The sequence below is a fragment of the Cyprinus carpio genome, chromosome B15 (genome assembly GCF_018340385.1).
Source record: "Cyprinus carpio isolate SPL01 chromosome B15, ASM1834038v1, whole genome shotgun sequence".
Taxonomy (NCBI): domain Eukaryota; kingdom Metazoa; phylum Chordata; class Actinopteri; order Cypriniformes; family Cyprinidae; genus Cyprinus; species Cyprinus carpio.
In genome coordinates this window covers 4,796,011-4,814,930 of record NC_056611.1, presented here as the reverse complement: position 1 = coordinate 4,814,930, position 18,920 = coordinate 4,796,011, and the positions used below count along the sequence as shown (strand labels likewise).

Below are 18,920 nucleotides of genomic sequence, written 5' to 3'. Positions count from 1 at the left end.
ACTAATGAGAAAAAATACAAATACAAAAGGTTTGTTGATTAATTACTTATGGAGTAAATTATGTATCCCTATTTTTTTTTTTTTTTTTTGCAATTAAACATGAGAAATTAATGCTATACAGCATATATATAATATATATATACACACACTTTTTAAAAAAAAAAAATTGTAAGTTTGTATTTTATATTATACAGGTGCTGGCCATATAATTAGAATATCATCAAAAAGTTGATTTATTTCACTAATTCCATTCAAAAAGTGAAACTTGTATATTATATTCATTCATTACACACAGACTGATATATTTCAAATGTTTATTTCTTTTAATTTTGAAGATTAAAACTGACAACTAAGGAAAATCCCAAATTCAGTATCTCAGAAAATTAGAATATAAATTAAGACCAATACAAAGAAAGGATTTTTAGAAATCTTGGCCAACTAAAAAGTATGAACATGAAAAGTATGAGCATGTAAAGCACTCAATACTTAGTTGGGGCTCATTGGGAAACCCATGTCTTGCATACGTCTGTGTGTAGTGGTTCTTGAAGCACTGACTCCAGCTGCAGTCCACTCTTTGTGAATCTCCCCCACATTTTTGAATGGGTTTTGTTTCACAATCCTCTCCAGGGTGCGGTTATCCCTATTGCTTGTACACTTTTTTTCTACCACATCTTTTCCTTCCCTTCGCCTCTCTATTAATGTGCTTGGACACAGAGCTCTGTGAACAGCCACCCTCTTTGCAATGACCTTTTGTGTCTTGCCCTCCTTGTGCAAGGTGTCAATGGTCGTCTTTTGGACAACTGTCAAGTCAGCAGTCTTCCCCATGATTGTGTAGCCTACAGAACTAGACTGAGAGACCATTTAAAGGCCTTTGCAGGTGTTTTGAGTTAATTAGCTGATTAGAGTGTGGCACCAGCTGTCTTCAATATTAAACCTTTTCACAATATTCTAATTTACTGAGATACTGAATTTGGGATTTTCCTTAGTTGTCAGTTATAATCATCAAAATTAAAAGAAATAAACATTTGAAATGTATAAGTCTGTGTGTAAGGAATGAATATAACATACAAGTTTCACTTTTTGAATAGAATTAGTGAAATAAATCAACTTGATATTCTGTTGATGATATTCTAATTATATGACCAGCACCTGTATAACAATATTATAATTTATAATTATAATTGTAAAGAATAGCAGAATCTTTGGAAGCCCATAATATTTCCGCCACTGAATAAAAACTTTTTACAAGGTAATTTTGACTTTTAATCTCACAAGTGACTTTTTTTTTTCTTCTCAGAAATGCTAGATATAAACAAGCAATTCTGATAAAGTCACAATTACTTTTATTGTTTATTTTATTTTTTTATTCAGTGGTGAATCCAACAGAATCCAGACCACAACTACAGCATTTTTTTGAAATCAGTGATTTTTTTTTTCTAGCTGATGACTAACAGAAGAAGACACAATTACAAACTATTCAAAGAGCAAATATTTAATTGAGGCAAACAATGCACTCTTACAGACACTCACCGTATATTATTTTTATCATTACTTTTAGTATTTTAAAACAAAGTTAATTTCATTTTCACAGAAAACAGATTACCGCAACTGAGCATAATTTAGTTTTTGGGGACATGTTGTTATTTTTTTTAAACGAGTTTACCAGATTTAGTATTGTTCCTGAATGTAACTCATCAAAAAAGGCTCTTCATATGAAACGAGTCTGCAGCAGTTTAATGTGTTGGTTAGATGAGGAGCTTATTCTAGTTTCTCGTCTCCTTCCTCCACGTCTTTGAGACTGAGCACCTCCAGCGTCCCCTTCCCTTTCGTCTCACAGCGGATCAGCTCATCGATGTCACGGAAACAGCCCGGATCGATCAGACACACCTGCACAATAAACAAATAAACCTGTTCAAACAAGTCTCTTCTGCATTCATTTGATCAAAAACACTAATATTGTGAAATATTATCACGGTTTAAAACAGCGGTTTTCTATGTGAATATCTATTAAACTGTAATTTATTTCTGTGATGTGCAGCTGTATTTTCAGCATCATTACTCCTGTCTTCAGTGTCAAATGATCTTCAGAAATCATTCTAATATTCAGATTAGCTGCTCGAGAAACATTTCTGATTACTATCAGTGTTGAAAGATGTCCGCATCAAAAGAAATATACAAAAGTGATTTTGTGTCCATAGAAAGCACATTAAATGTAAGTAAAATGTCTACTTTTAAGGTTTCAAATAAGTTTTTGGAGGATAAAATGTCAAAATTTGGTTGAAATAATGTTACATTCTCATTCAGTGTAACAATATTTATGCAAAAATTCAAACAACATGCTTATTCTGACGTGTACATATTAAAACATCTAAAAGAATAATGGAGCATACTAAATTTTATTGTGTTTTAAATTAGTAAAAAAATCTTACTGACACATGGGCAAAACCTAGCATAGTGGCAAATGTTAAAAATGTTAAATTACAACTCATTAGTGTTTGGGGTGAAAGTAATTAGTCTTTTAATATGTCATAAATTGATTTTTGTTGTAAATATGCCTAACGAGATTGTTACACTGAATGACATTTTACTGTCTTCTGTAAATCAGGGGGAAATGTATGATATTTATTTTTTGCTCAGAAAAACAAAAAAAAAAATGCAATTAAATAAAACAGAAAACTTTTTGCATTTTTTGGGGGAAAAACTACAACAGTTTAAAGCAGTATTACACTTTTTTTTATACTTAAACACTTTTCCGTCTTTGACCCACATGTATATTTATGGATGTGTGTCTTATTTGAAACATATAAACAGCAACTTCATATATGCACTTCACATAGCATAAGCATTGCATTAAATACAAAATATCCGATCAAGAGGCATCTCTCACCATCTCCAGCTGCTCGTCGAAGTCCTCGTTCTCTACCGTCTTTATCAGCGGCCTGAGCTTCTCCTTCAGTCTCTTCCCGTCTCTGGCCGGCAGCACGAAGCGCAGCCGCATGTGAGCTCTCTGAATCTGAATGGACTGCTGCAGCTGCTTGATGACCTCCAGAGCCTGCGGAGACGGACAGACGCTAGTGTTAGCACAGAGACCTCGTGTGTGACGTGAGACCCTCACACCGTCCGCTCTGCTCACCTGCTGCTTAGTGCTTTTGTTGGCCTTCACAGAGAAGTGAATGTCCTTCATGGCCCTCTCGATCAGGCTCACTGTATAGGGCCGCTTGGTCTCGGGGTTCACACATTTTTCCGCCACAATAGTTGCGATGTCACGAAACATCTGCTCCAGCTGACTCTGCCGCTCTCTATCTGACACCTGCAGCTCTCCTTTAGCTAAGATCTGCACATGAATGAAAACCACCCATTGTACGTTGTTAGAAACTTTAACATGAAATAAGAAAAATAAAGCAGCTGGAAATTCACCTGTTTGCATATTTCTGTCAGGTCTTCTGTGCCGAAAGCGCTCGACAGGTCGTTTTTTTTCGCCACTTGACCCTTAGACACATTGACAAACACTGTGTTTGTTTGCAGGACTTCATCAAGATCCTTCTCCCTAAAACAACAAAATTAATTCAGTAAAGTTGATTTGTGAACATCACATTAATGTCAGCTAAGGAAATGACAAATTGTCCAACAAAGTGATCATGAAATTTCCATTTCTATGACACCGGATTTAGAGAAATGTAGCATTGCATCAGTGTCTCAGCAATGGAAGTGAATGGGTGCCGTCAGAATGTTTCTTACAAACACACAGCTTTTGTCTTCTCCAGATGTTCACTGATGCACTGGAGCGCTGTGGATGTACTTGTGATGTTTTTATCAGCTGTTTGGACTCTCATTCTGACGGCACCCATTCACTTCCATTGCTGAGACAGTGATGCAATGCTACATTTCTCCAAATCTGACGAAGAAACGCACTCATCCTGATCTTGGATGGCCTGAGAGAGAGAAGATTTTCATTTTTAGGGGGAACTACCCCCTAAACAATCAATAAAGTCAAATAAACTCTTAATTTGCTCACTGAAAAAGGATCTTAGTTGACTATTGTATCTGTAAAAACATGTACACATCACGCATTTGACACTGTAACACTAGTATTAACATAAACAAGCAAAGACACGCAATACAACTCCCTCGAAAAGTGCTGTAGCTGTAATTGAACGCGTTTAAGACTGTTATAAAATAAAAACAAACACAACGCGAACGTAAAAACGTCAAAAGACGGGCATGTCGCAGCAACACTCACGCGCCAGATCTCCAGCTCATCACTTTGTTCTTGTAGCAGGCTATTTCAAACCTCTTCCCTCCTTTCTTCATCCGCACGACGGCGACATTAGTTAACCTGATCTGGTTAGTAGGAGTGAATATTGACATGTTTGACACTCTTTAGGCTCTCAATTCAATCCCGCCCTCTCCTCCGCTTTTTTTCTCCCCCCCTCTCCCCCTAAAACAAAAAAGATAACAAAAACCGACACACACCCCCACCGCATCCCCTCCTAGGACTGGAGGAATGCCAAGAGAACAACGTGCCATTGTAAGCGATTTTTCTACACACACAATGTAACTATTACCTGAAGTTAGAATAATATTGAAAAACTAGCTAATCATATGTTCCCTGTCTGTCAATCATTTGATCAGGTTGTTGTCATATTGATGCGAAGACCCCATGAACATGCATTAAACAAGAGCATGTAAATGATCAATATACAATGAAACAAATAAGATATTAAGGGGGGAATGTAATGCACTATATTTCAGCTGCATGCAAAGTAGTTTGTAGTCGTCAGCACCAGAGTACAACTCCTCTCAAAGTCCCTTTTGATTGTATGAAAACAAACAGATGCAGTGAGGCTGTATAATCCAACAGACTTTTCATAGATCCACCGATAAACATCAGAGATCATACAGTGAGAATTAGCAGAATGTTTAATGCTTTAAGACCAAGCAGAATCCTTTGCCCGCTGGTGTTACAATAAACTGGATTCCTGAGATATTTGGTTCCAATAGGTGGCGCATGTATGAAAATTCACAAATAACATGTTTTGAAAACGTTCAAAAATATTTCTGTATGTCCAGCCTAAAATACAACTGTTCACATTTTCAAAATAAATGATAGTTTATGTAATAATATATATTGTCTGAGCTGTTTAGAGGCCTGAGGTATTCAGATTAACGGGTAATGTGTGAATGAACTGTTGTGCTAATCTAATATAATGTATAATCAATTACACATATGTTAATCACTACAAAGCAAATAAATAAATAAATAAATGTTGTTAGTAATAAACATCAAGATTAACTGAATAGACACTACAAAGGTCCATTAACTTTTAATGAATGCTGATGACACAATCCTGGAAATGATACATATGTCATTTCTCAACGATGTCATGATGAATAATATGCCTCTGTGATGTTTCCATATTATTCATTATCATGTGTTCCTTTTTCCCACATGTTGTTATGAAACATTTTCAATACTTGTTACATTTATGAAGCAACTACTTTGTTAATAGAAACACGTAACTGATATGTTTATATAAAAGTTATTTCTGATCCTCGATTCTGATTGGCTCAGAGCCTTTTCCAGGCATGCGATACTCTAGTGTTAACAGAACTCCAACCATTTCCCCATCAAATATGCACTTTGTTAGTGAAGATAACATCTATTTGAAAATGAGCCTCTGCGTTCTCGGAGATGTGAGCTCCAGGACTTCAACAGCCATTCAGCGCTCATCAAGCCACAGAGAGCAGTCTTACCTCAGCCAGAACTTCTGGAATTTGCCCCTGGATCTGATGCCTCTATAGTAGTTAAACATGAGATATAATTCTGAGCTGAAGGTGGGAGAAGCCAAGACAGAGCCGACAGGTCGACGGGCCAAAATAGAGCGAAGTTATCCGAGACTTGCTCTTATCTGATCATGGTTGCAACTCTGTTAGTGTTCCTGGACATTAGTGCTGCCTTTGATATTATCGACCACAACATTGTTTTGGATATGCATGGAAATTGGGTTGACATTAGTGGAATTGCATTGGCACGGATCTAATCATACTTCTCTGACCATTATCACTGTAGCAGTAACTGTAGAGGTGTCATATCTATCACAAGTTCAGTATGGAGTACCACAAGGCTCAGTACTGGGACCATTGCTTTTCACCATCTACATGCTACCATTTTGAGATATCATTAGAAAACAGAGTTTGTTTTCACCGCTATGCTGACAATACTCAACTCCATATTTATTTGACCAATTCACAAATCTAATGCAAGAGGATTGTTGTTAACATGATGTCACTGTAGTTCTAGACTAAATGTGAACATGCATTTACAAAGAGGGATTAAATTAAATTCCACACATTATACGCTAGAAACTGTCCTAACTCTTGATGGATGTTTTCTCCATTCACATGTTGTTAACATGATGGTCACTGTAGTTCTAGACTAAAATGTGAACATGCATTATTAAAAAAACAGATTCTCTTTCTTTCTTTCTTTCTTTATTTCTTTCTTTTCTTTTAAACGCCATACCAGCTTCTAAGGCTATATTCATGGCGAGAATAAAGTTCAATCAATCAAAGGAAGACTAGAAAAGATGTTAAAAATGTATTTAGACACTCTAGAAAATCTTAGGACCATGTTCGGATTCACTTGATTAAAAATTGTTCCAAAAGTATCAATGGAATAAAAAAGGTTTCTCACAGGGGCAGATGTCAAAAACAGATTCAGTATTCCTCAAAATGAATAAAAAACAGTGAAATGCAAACTCAGAATATGACCTTTTTTTCTGCATCCTATTCTTCATGGTAATCTATATTGGCAGGACTGCTGAACAGTTTGTTTGAACTTTGCCCTCTATTGCAACATATGAGAATTTTACATTTCCTTTAGCCTGATCGGATTCATTTCACTTTTGGTGTCAAAACAGAATATAATCTTTTCATCTTAAAAACAAACAAGCAAGCCAAGACCTGATTTAAAAAATAACACAAATGTAATGTAATTCACTGCTTGTAAATGAATTTCCATAAAAAGTAACTAGGTAATGTAAATTTGTTTCTTTTCAACCAACAATATTGTAATGCATGACTTTCAAAAGTAACTTTCCCCAAAACACTGTATTTATATGGACACCCAAAAGTATGTGATTTTTTTCATACCTGGGTTCAGGTGTTTAGAATGCAGAGTAACTTGTCAGTACGATGAATAATGATTCTTGTGCGCACACATAATTAGTGAATGAGAACCATTTTTTTAAAATATCAGCGAGATTCTAGATATAGCAGCTATGATAAGATTAAAGAAAAACCTGGATTAAAAGTTATGTTGTTGAATGGATGTTGAAAAAACATATATAAAACTGTAATCCCCATTTTCTCAGTTTTGATCAGCAGTTCTTTAATTAGTTAGGTTGATTAATCAAAAAAATAAACAAAAGTGCTTATTTTAATTAAAAAAAAAAAAAAGTGAAGCATTTACACATAGCTGGCTTTTTGGAAAAAAAAAACCAAGTGAGCATACACATGTGCCTTTTATAAATTCATCAGACTTCTCATTTGCAATTAAACAAACAAAAATAACAGTAATGCTTTTCTAATTTTGTGACAAAGCATAATATATAATAAAGATTTTAGATGAGAGATTAAAACTTGGCCTTAATACTCACCTTGTTGGGAATTAATAAGAAAACATGGAAAACGTTTGGCTATATTTTTGTAACCTAGACTCGAACATGACCGAGGAGAGTCTACTGCCGGAGTCAGGGACGTGAAGGAGACACGGTTGTGCTGTTCAAATGATTGCACAACCCTCACCTGTCAACCCGCTGCACTTTGAAATTGATTATTTCACGTTGCATCTTCGACATTATAAAACCCTTCTTTTAGAAGCGTCTACTGCGTTACCGGGGGGGGGTAAAGTATATTGTGTAAACTTACACTGCATCATATCACCACAACACGAATAAAGACACCACTGCTGCATATTTGAAACTACGATTAACAAAACACTACAGACACATATGACAGGTTTACTCACGTAAATATGGCATAAATGCACGAACATCGCGCGACTCCCCCCTCGGCGGAGTGGATTAGTCCAGCGAGTATGACGGAGGGGCTTCCGCGTCGCGTGCAACGCTTGTCAGTGCTCGAGTGTGCAGGTAAGAAGTTTACTCGAACCTACATGTCTTAAAACCATCTCACAGAGTTGTTATCAACACAGCAGTCAGCTTGCGTTTATTAGATATTGCGCGATAGTGATAATGTCTGCATTTATATTCGCAAAATGTTCCCTCTAAGCTGCGCGCGCGCGCGGCCGCGCACTTCTACCACCGCTGCCGCGCAGAAGAAATAATGTGCCGCGCACACGAATTGCAATGCTCGGGTAAACCGCTATATAGTTGATATCACGATAGAGTTAGAACCGGTGAATGCGGTTTACAGTTTCATAGAAAGGGAATGATGTGCGGCCAAATGAGTCGCTGTGTGAAATTATGCCCGAATAAATAACTTCAATGGTTGCGTAGCCTACGAAATAGCTCAACTCGAGAGCCGACGCAAACGCAATGACATGTGAAATAAAACGTCATCATGTATTAAAGAAGAGTGGCTTGGTTAAGTGCTGGAAACAGCGGATGATGGGCACAGAACGGTAACAAAACTCAGAGACATTTACAGTCACACACAGGTGTAGTGTGCAAACTGTACATCATAGGGATGTTTAGATAGCTATAGAAGAACTGACGTTCACGTTTTTTGTTGTTTTATTCTTATATTTAACTTACAGATCTCAGTTTAAATGCTTCAGTTTCTATTCTATTCTATCACTTTAAATGCTTCAGTTTGTTTTGTTAGTATATTATGTTAGGCCTATATATTATAACCTAATAAATTAATTGACCTTGTTTTTTAATGGAGTCTCTGCTCATCAAGGATGTATTTATTTTATCGAAAATACAGAAAAAAAAAAAAAACAGTAATATTGTGAAACATTATTGCAATTTCTAATATTGCTTTTGTTTTAATATACTTTAAAATATACATTTATTCCCGTGGAGCAAAGCTGAATTTCAGCATCATTACTCCAGCCTTCAGTGTCATATTATCCTTCAGAAATCATTCTAATATGCTGATTTATTATCAGTGATGAATCTGTTGGTTGCTGCATGCTTAATATTTTTACTTTTTTTTTTTTTTTTTGTTTTTTTGGAACGTTTTACTTTTTTCCCTCATTCTTATAGATTAATAAAAAAAGTTAAAAGCAGCCCACCGAACAGCATTTATTCAAAATGAGAAATCTAGTTTCTAAAAATGTCTTTATTATCACTTTTTAATCCATTTAGAAACACATTCTTGCTGAATAAAAGGTATTAATTTCTTTAAAAAAAGAAAAAAAAATACTGACCACACAAACATTTAGTAGTGTATTGTAAACACAAAAATTTCTATTTTGAATAAACACTGTCCTTTTTAACTTTTTTATTTATCAAAGAATCTCCGAAAAAATATCACAAGTCCCAAAAAATAACTATGGCAGCACAACTGTTTCCAACATTGATTATACCCATTCAGCATATTAGAATGATTTGTAAAGGATCATGTGACACCGACCGACAGACTGGAGAACGACCCTGATGCTGAAAATTGCTCTGCTTCATAGAGAATAATTATTTTTAAAGTATATTAAAATAGAAAACTTATATTTTAAAATTGCAATAATACTTCACAATATTATTTTTGAATAATATTCAATATTTTATATCAAATAGATACAGCCTTGATAAGAAACTTATTTAATAACAAACATTATTGATCCCAAACTTTTGAATGGCAGTGTTTATACTGTGTATATATATATGTATATATATATATATATATATATATATATATAGTATATATACTATATATATATATATATAATATATATATATTATATAAGTGTTTCTCAGGTAATCTAAAATGTAACATCAATTAGTCATGGGTCAAATTAAATACAAATAGCACATTAAGTTAACAGTTACACACTTTTTTTTGTGCATGCTGGTACATGTCTGGTATAAAGAATGTTTTTGCACAGGTGGCCGAAATGTCCGCCCAATAGAGAAAAGTTTTGCTCAGCAAGAAAATCCATCCACCTCAATAAAGCATCGCAGTGGGTGAGTACTGTGTCTTTAGTTCTCAGTTTGTTGTTCTTCAGTTTTATAGAAACACTCAACAACAAAAAGACCTCACGCTGCAAAACCAATGTGTTTGCATGTGAGAGTTAATTCTGCAGTTTAAAGTTTTCGTGTTTGAACGACGTTTTAGAACATGCATACTGATTTTCTTATATATATAATAATCTTCTTTTTTTTAATATTATTTGTAGTTTAGTAATTCATAGACGTTTACAAGTGTTACATTTGTTGTTGTCACATCTTTTGTTGAATTCGTGTTTTTAAATGTAATAAGGGTGTGTGAATCTCTTTTACCTTTGGTACAAGGTGGATTTTTTGCTTAAAGATGCTATTAATATACTTGAATACAATAATTAATTAGCTGCACAAAAATGCATGCAAAGAAAACCTTGAAGTTGACTCTGTATTTTCTGTCACTATGAGTTGGGGTCTGCTGTGACATGACTGTGATGTTGTAATTTTGAGCTGGGTCATGTTCTCCGATGCTGACAAGGCAGATTCAGAAATGTGGTTTAATAGATATGTCAGATGCATGGTTCCCAAATTTTTAATTTTCATGATGGAAGCATCAAATATGGCCAGTCATGTTAACACAGTTAAGTCACGAGACAGCCTCAGTTTGTAGTCCTAACATCTGAAGCAGCATTTTTGAGCCCTCTGGGACTTCCTTTAGATGCTCAGAATGCCATAGAATTAATTTAATTGAACGTTCGCTCACCTTCAGGCCATCCGAGACGTAGATGAGTTGTTTCTTGAGTTTTCTCATCAATGCAGTGAATGGGTGCCGTCAGAATGATAGTCCAAACTGATAAAAGCTGATAAAAACATCACAATAATCCACAGCACTCCAGTCCAGCAGTTAACATCTGGAGAAGACAAAAGATGAAACAAATCCATCAAGATGTTCTAACTTAAAACCAAAATATGAATCCTTGTTTGTGCAACGATTTGATTTTAAAAATGTCTTGATGGATTTGTTTCTTGCAAAACACGCAGTTTTAGTCTTCTGAGGACATTAACTGATGATGACTGGAGTGGTGTGGGTTATTGTGTGGACACTCGTTCATTCATTAATTGAAAACAAATTCACACTGATTATTATCGTTGGGGGACACACAGGTGAGCTGCTGTGGTGGTGATGTGGACTTTGGCATTGCTTGTAAGCAAAGCTATGAGATAATAGTGGTGTTGTTTGCCAATGGGAGATTAAAAAGGTTAGATGTAAATTTCATAAGTGAATTTGCTTGCTTCGAACAGTTTGTTTTGACATTTGGCTCCTCGTGGTGTGTTCCAGTCATTCTGACCTGTCGAGGAGTTTGTTTTTACCCAAAAGAATAGTTCATATCATTGCATTGGACTAAAACTTACTGACTTTGCTCACAGGGTAAAACAACTTCCAGGTTGACAGGTTTACGAAAATTGCTTAAATATCTTATTTCTCGTATTTGTTGCGGAGTTTTTTTTTTTTTTTTTTTGGCACTGATTATTCATAGACCTATTTGACCAATCCAATGCTCTCTATTGACTTTGTGTTGCTGGAAGCTGCCTCCTTGTCATTTCTGACTTGTATTAAAAAAAAAAAACACGTAACAATGTATAAAAGCTGCTATGTGACAAGCTGTACAGCAAATAAGCGCAAACAAAAAAAAATGACAAAAAAAACAAACCCAGAACTATGTTTTTCATAAGCTGTTGACCCCAAAAAAACGAGTGTTTAATAACATGTTGCGCTCTACTTTTGTGTCGTTTTTTTGGGTCGACAAAACTACAAACGTACTTCTTGGGTTTTTTCGCTTATTTGCTGTACAGCTTGTCACGTAGCAGCTTTTAGACATTGTTCTGTTTTTTGTTATCGTGGCTTCAGATCATGACGCGTGTCTGTGCGTGGCTTCAGATCATGACGCGTGTCGGATTGTTTCCCCCCGGTGGGTGTGGTTTTCAGATTATCACGCGTGTCTATATAGCACACCACAATACCATAGTAAAAATATAACTGTATGGATTCTAGGTTTTTGTATGCAAAGCAGTAGTCTAAAATTATTTAGTTTAAATGCACAAACACTATAGCTTAATCACAAAAAATACTGTAATTATATTTAGGGATGTAGCGATTAATTGACTCAAATATGTGACGATTCAATTCAGTTGAGATGCTAAACAAATTGCGATACAGTTGAAGAGTAGGAGTTTATCCGAATGTATCTTTGATGGGGAACTGACTATCTTTAGAAAAGTTTACGTGGCATTTTCTTTTCGTCTTGCCTCTGAACGATGAATATTAATGTAGTGATCAATAGCTGTGTCTCATTTCGAAGGCTGCATACGTCATCGAGGCTCTCATTTCAGAAAAGCAAGTATGACACTCCGAATGCGACCATCTTTCACAGGAATTCAGAGGATGCATGAGGTGTATCCTTCACTGCTACAGATAACCCACAATTCTTTGCGTGGCTGTAAACAACCATTGTGAATTTGAAAAATGCAGGTGCCGGCAGATGCACACACAAGCGCAGATGTGGTGTTTACAGCTTAGCTTAAATCACCTCCGGTAAAAACGGATAGACTTTGTTCTTAAAATCTTTTAGGGCTGCAGCTATTGATCTTTTTTAAGTAATCGAGTATTCTATCGATTATTCTGTCGATTAATCGAGGTTTCGGATTAAAAAGTCATTTTTCTTTATTAAAGAGCAATAGCCTATTTAATATACAAAAGAAAATATGATACATCCTCTTAAAAGAAACAACTAATTTGTTTCCTTTTTATAAAAAGTTAAAATTTTATTGCTGAAATTGCATACGTTAATAACCATGAAACTTAAACCCATTTAATGCATTTAATTGCCAAATTACATTCAGAATACAAATATATCAATAAAAACAAGTAAAATATAAATAAAAAATAAAATAAGTAAAAATACAAAAATCAATTTCACATTACTTTAAAAAAGGTAAAAAGTAAAAACCTTTTTAGTTTAGGTAGTAAATAATCCCTAAACATTTGGGATTAACTTAAGTTTCAGCCGAACTAAAGCTCAAGCATGACAGACGCCTTCACTGTCTTCTTGGAAGGCTTTTGTTAGAGGCAAGAATCGGTGTACAGGAAGGAACTTGAAACAAGAACAAGAGTCCATACCACAGCTTCTAAACACATTTTTCTGCAACGTGAAATTAGAGTTATTTAGAGAATAAACCCTCTTAAATGTCTCTCTATGAACTTGTTTTTGATATCCTTCATATTCTGTGTGGAGGTCAGTTCACAGCAGTGATATAAATTAACATTTTTAAATTTTAAAAGTTTTAAATTGATTTTTTTTACAACCTTTTATAAAGCCATTTTTTCTAACCATGTGCATCATCTTTTGAGCCAAATTCCTTACATATAATCACTAAATTAGAATAATAAGACATCATTCTAAGACATTTAGGCTCTTAGTCTTTCACAAAACACAGCTAACTTAGGGACATCATAACTATCCAGCAGATATTGGTTTATGGTCCTAAATATGTCCAGCGTTTGGTTTGTGTCAGTAATAATGGTCCGTTGGGAAACACACAGTGTTCTGTGTGTAGTTACAGTAAATGGACTAAACAAAGCCATGATTTTTTTTTTTTTGTATTTGAGTTACTCAAGGAATCATTTCAGCCCTTTATCCTTCTTTTTATCTTTTTATTTTATGCATGTAAACTGTGTCTTTGTTTGGGTGATGATTAAAATGCAGGGGTTGTGTCTCATTTTAAATGAAAAGAGCACAGACAAAGGCTTATTTTGTTTATATAGAGAGATTTTTGTATATTTGTGTAACTTTGCTTATTTGATTTGGGGTTTGTTTTAAAATTTAAATTTAGTTTATCGTGAGTTGAGTGAATCGTTACATCACTAATTATATTCTGTTACTCATTTAATACATTTAATCCATGTCTACATTAATAATAATAATAAAAAATAAATTTTGATCTGAATATCCCACATTTCTGACACAATGCCGTGGTGCTTTTTCATTCTGCTTTTGTTGCGTAAACATTATATGAGGAAAGTTATATCGTGATAATGATCTATCGCCCAGCCCTTATATCAGACGTAGTGATGTTACTGTGTTTGCTAAAACGACACACACACTGTTCTCTGCTAATTCTGCGAGTGTCTCCTCTCTGGCAGCGGCGCTCCTCGTACCGATGGCAGACCCTCAGGCCGATCCCGCCGCGCAGCCGGAGCTGATGGACGAGGACGAGCCCTTCTTCAGTAACCTGGACCTCTTCCTCTTCTCGCTCATCGCTGGCCTGATCGTCTACTGGCTGATTTTCCGCAAAAAAGCCGAGCCCATCCCGGAGTTCAAAAAGCTAGAGTCTACGTGAGTACCTCCAAACCGCTCCTGTGTGGAAGAGAGGGAGCACGTTAGAATGTTAAACTGGAAAACATATTCACTTTTAGCTTTTTTAATTGTGTCGTGTGTGTGACACAAACTGTCCTGAAAATGCTGGGTATAATGCTGGGTAATATTAATTAAAATTAATACAGTATAAATTTTTTTTATTTTATAATTTTTTAATTGCTGTCACCCTCAAAAATAATAATAATAAGTGAAAGTTTTTTTTTATTTTATTTTTTTTTGCTCACCATGGAATAAATGTGATGAAATTTCCACTTGGAAGTATGGTGTTACATTTATGAGAATTTTAGAAAAAATCTGTTAATTTTTTTCTAGTGCTGAGTAACGATTAATCGCAATTAATCACATCCCAAAATAAAAGTTGTTGTGTACATAATATATGTGTGTGTACTGTGTGTATTTAATATGTGTATATAAATACACACACATGCATGTATATATTTAAGAAAAAAAATGTTTATATATATATATATATTATATGAATATAAATACATACATGCAAATACATGTAAATATTTTATACTAGGCTACATAATAAATACACACACAAACAAAAACATTTATTTTGGATGCAATTAATCATTTCCCAGCACTATTTATTTTTTTCTGGAAAAAAAAGGCTGTAAGTAGGCTTCATTTTCTTGATTCAAAATATAATTTCTTGAAAACTGAAAGTATAATTATGTATATAACCTCAGAAATATAAGTATTTCACGTCTGAGAAGAACTGAGATCATCTGTAAGGTCAGTATCATCGCAAGTCTTTCCTGGTTAGACGCGTCAGTTTGTGTTTTCTTGGGCCCGCTGGAGGTGCAGGGAATGTTTATTGCTTGTTTAGCCTTGGAAGAGTGTCATTGGCAAAGGTCGTTACTCAATGCCAGACATTACAGTCACTCCTGAGCTGTTCCTGAGATAAAACAAAGAGCGTCATCGTGGTTGAAGGATACGTCTGTGTTCCATTTATCACCTGCTTTCAGACACAGACAGCAAGAGTTAGAATAGGATTAAAAAACAAATTCCATAAAAGTCATTTACATTTACTTATGAAGATCAAGCTGTACATGTGATATCTGTCATGTTCAGTGAGAGAAGTAACTTCCGTTTGAAGCACTGAATGTTGTGGATAATTGCAGTTGAAGTTGCTGTTCGATGCACTGAAATGCTGTTTGATGTTATCAGTTTTACAGACCGTCGCAGTCTGCGTGCATAAACAACACTTGACTTGTGGTCTGTGTTCAGTGTCTGCTTGTCTGTTTTTTCACACGTTTTCGCTGTCACACTAACACTGTACACTGTCTTGTTTTTCTTACATTAGATGTGTCAGAGCAGGAGTAGCACAAATGCATGTTTAAATCAAAACTACAAGCTTTTTTCTAGTACTTCTGCGATTATTTATAACATACAACATTCTGTGTATGGTTGCAAAGACTATTTCGGGTTACTGGGATTGCCAACGGTTTGAATTTTGCACTTCAGACGTTTCAATTTTGTGACTCTGTTTGTCAAAGAGTACATAAAAATAGCTGAATTGTTGTTATTTAGGAATAAATGGTTGTTTGAACTGAGAAAAAAGTCAAAATTGTGAAATTTAACCTCAGAACTCTGGGAAAAAAAATTCAGAATTGTGATAAACACTCAATTTCCTTCACGATTAATCCCCAATTAACATTAAAGTTTTTACATATACTTTTGTATTGCAATAATTTCACACTCAATCTTCAAATGAATGTAGAAACAAAATAAAGACAGTATATTTTATTAGGCCTATTTGTTTTATGGCATCTTTTTTATGACCGAAGGTGAGTATCACTGATACCAATACTACTGATATCTCAGTTCTCAAATTATTCTCTTTTTCCTAATATTTAACCATAAATATCGACTATACGAACATTACAGTATAATTGCGAGCTACCAATTTGAACATACGTACAGACCAAAAGTTTGGAAACATTACAATTTTTTAATGTTTTTGAAAGAAGTCTCTTCTGTTCATCAAGCCTGCATTTATTTGATCAAAAATACAGAAAAAAACAGTTATATTGTGAAATATTATAACAACTTAAAATAATAGTTTTCTATTTGAATATACTTTAAAAAAAATAATTTATTCCTGTGATGCAAAGCTGAATTTTCAGAATCATTACTCCAGCCTTCAGTGTCACATGTAACATCCAGTCTATCACATGATCATTTAGAAATCATTCTAATATTCTGAATTTATTATGAGTGTTGGAAACAGTTCTGCTGTCTAATATATTTGATGAATAAAAGGTTAAAAAGAACTGCATTTATTCAAAATAAAAAAAAAATTCTAATAATATATATTCTAATAATATATTTTCTTTACTATCACTTTTTATCAATTTAAACACATCCCTGCTGAATAAAAGTATTGATTTTATTTAAAAAAAAAAGAAAGAAAAAAAATTACTGACCCCAAATTACTGACCAGTAGTGTATATTGTTATTACAACAAATATTTATATTTGAAAAACATAGCTTCTTTTTATAATAATTTATAATTTAATTTATAATATATTAGAATTTTATTTTTTTTACTTTTTATTCATCAAAGTATCCTAAAAAAGTATCACATGTTCTGAAAAAATATTAAGCAGCAGAACTGTTTCCAACTTTGATAATGAATCATCATATTAGAATGATTTCTAAAGGATCATGTGATAGTGATCCTAAAAATTCAGCTTTGCATCACCAGAAATAAATCATAATTTAAAGTATAATAAATTTAAAAACAATTATTTTAAATTGTAATAAATATATCACAAATATTACATTTTTTTTCTGTATTTTTGATCAAATAAATGCAGGCTTGATGAGCAGAAGAAACTTCTTTCAAAAACATTAAAAATAGTAATGTTTCCAAACTTTTGGTCTGTACTGTATATTAGACTTTAATAAAGTACTTCTAATCTAATCTTCACATAAACCCAGTATCATATTCAGCAAGTAGCAAATATGCAGAAATTGAATAAAGTTATCAAACACCAAATTCCAAATTAAATATAATGAATCCTTAAAGCTACAAAAAGTTATTGATTTACCTCTTTTTTTTTTTTTTCTTTTGTTCTTTGATGAACAGACATCACAGCTGCTTGCCACTTCTCAACTATAACTTTAACAGACGATCCTGAACTCAAAACCTAAAATACACTTAGTTTCATTTAATATGAAATGATGCAAGCTACAGCATGCACCGCTGTATTTGTGCGTGCAATTAATGTTATGTCATAACACAATGTTTATGAGCGCAGTATAAACGACTGAAAGAAGAGGAAAATTAGTTTTTACTGACATAGTATCCTGACAAACATCTCATCTGAGTGCAGTTCACTGTTGTTCTGATGAAGCTCCTCGTCATCTGAACCGTGTCCGTGTTCGTCTGACTCGCGTCTGGCGCTGAGGTGGAGTGGAGTGCGTGTCTGAATAGTCTCCTGTTTGATGTTCTCGTAAAGACGTTCCTCAAAATAAAACACAATCCTTGACAAGAAAAGAAAAGAGACCGAGGCAGCAGTTGTGAGTGGGGTGGCCAACCCTAGCTCCGCCCCTGCGTTAACTGCATTTAATATTTTTAATGCAGTTAAACTGGAAAAATTAAGCACTAATATATTTTCTGTGGCAGAAATGGGCTTCCATTAAAAATGCTCAAAGTTTTTAATTATATCTGCAATATAATGTAAATTGCATATTTTTGTGTCATTTATTTGTTAACACAAACCGAATGCATTTGTAATGAGTTTGTTTTCCTGTTTCTTTCTGGCTGTTTGGCTGATTCAGGCATGAATCAAGGATATTATTGCACTGACAGAATGATAGCATTAACATAAGCACAGTCCGCTGGAGCCATCGCCTCTCTTCTCATGTCAAACTTTGCCTAATTTATATCTGGATTTTTTTTCTTTTTCTGTCTCAATCATCTACAGAACTCCATGAGAACTCAAACTCAGAAATACACTGCCTCCTTCATAAACTTTACGCAGTGGTGTATGTATTGTAGGGATGGTATACAGATGTCTTAATCATCTTTGCTGATGATGTAGAATAATGGATACTGTGAATATCTCAGATTTCCTCCTCGTCTCATGAGTGTGACGGCTGGCAGGCCGCTGCTTTCAGAGATTTCTGTTTGCACCATGTTTTTGCAGCAGCGTTGAGCTGCATTGTATTCAGTCGCAGGCATGGATAGATGTGTGCATTAAGTCTTAAGATTGTAAATGAAAACTAATAGACCTTTATTACATTCAGTGTGTCGTCCTATCCAGCCTAGTGATTAGTAGCATAATCAAGATTTCCGCCCTGCATTATTTTCAAAGCAGGGATACCGGTTTTCATTAAACGTATT

At 34.4% G+C, this 18,920-nt stretch overlaps 1 protein-coding gene and 1 pseudogene across 1 annotated transcript; one reads left to right on the top strand and one right to left on the bottom strand.

Annotated features, from left to right (window-relative positions):
- Window positions 1-1,666: 1,666 nt before the first annotated feature.
- On the bottom strand, window positions 1,667-4,438 carry sbds (SBDS ribosome maturation factor). Its single transcript, XM_042738970.1, has 5 exons — window positions 4,241-4,438; window positions 3,418-3,547; window positions 3,134-3,334; window positions 2,888-3,052; window positions 1,667-1,887 (listed from the first exon to the last, which is right to left on the bottom strand). The coding sequence occupies exons 1-5, from the start codon at window positions 4,366-4,368 to the stop codon at window positions 1,759-1,761; spliced, it is 753 nt and encodes a 250-aa protein (XP_042594904.1). The 5' UTR covers window positions 4,369-4,438; the 3' UTR covers window positions 1,667-1,758.
- Window positions 4,439-8,044: 3,606 nt separating this feature from the next.
- LOC122139749 overlaps window positions 8,045-18,920 on the top strand; it is a 32,265-nt pseudogene continuing 21,389 nt past the window's right edge.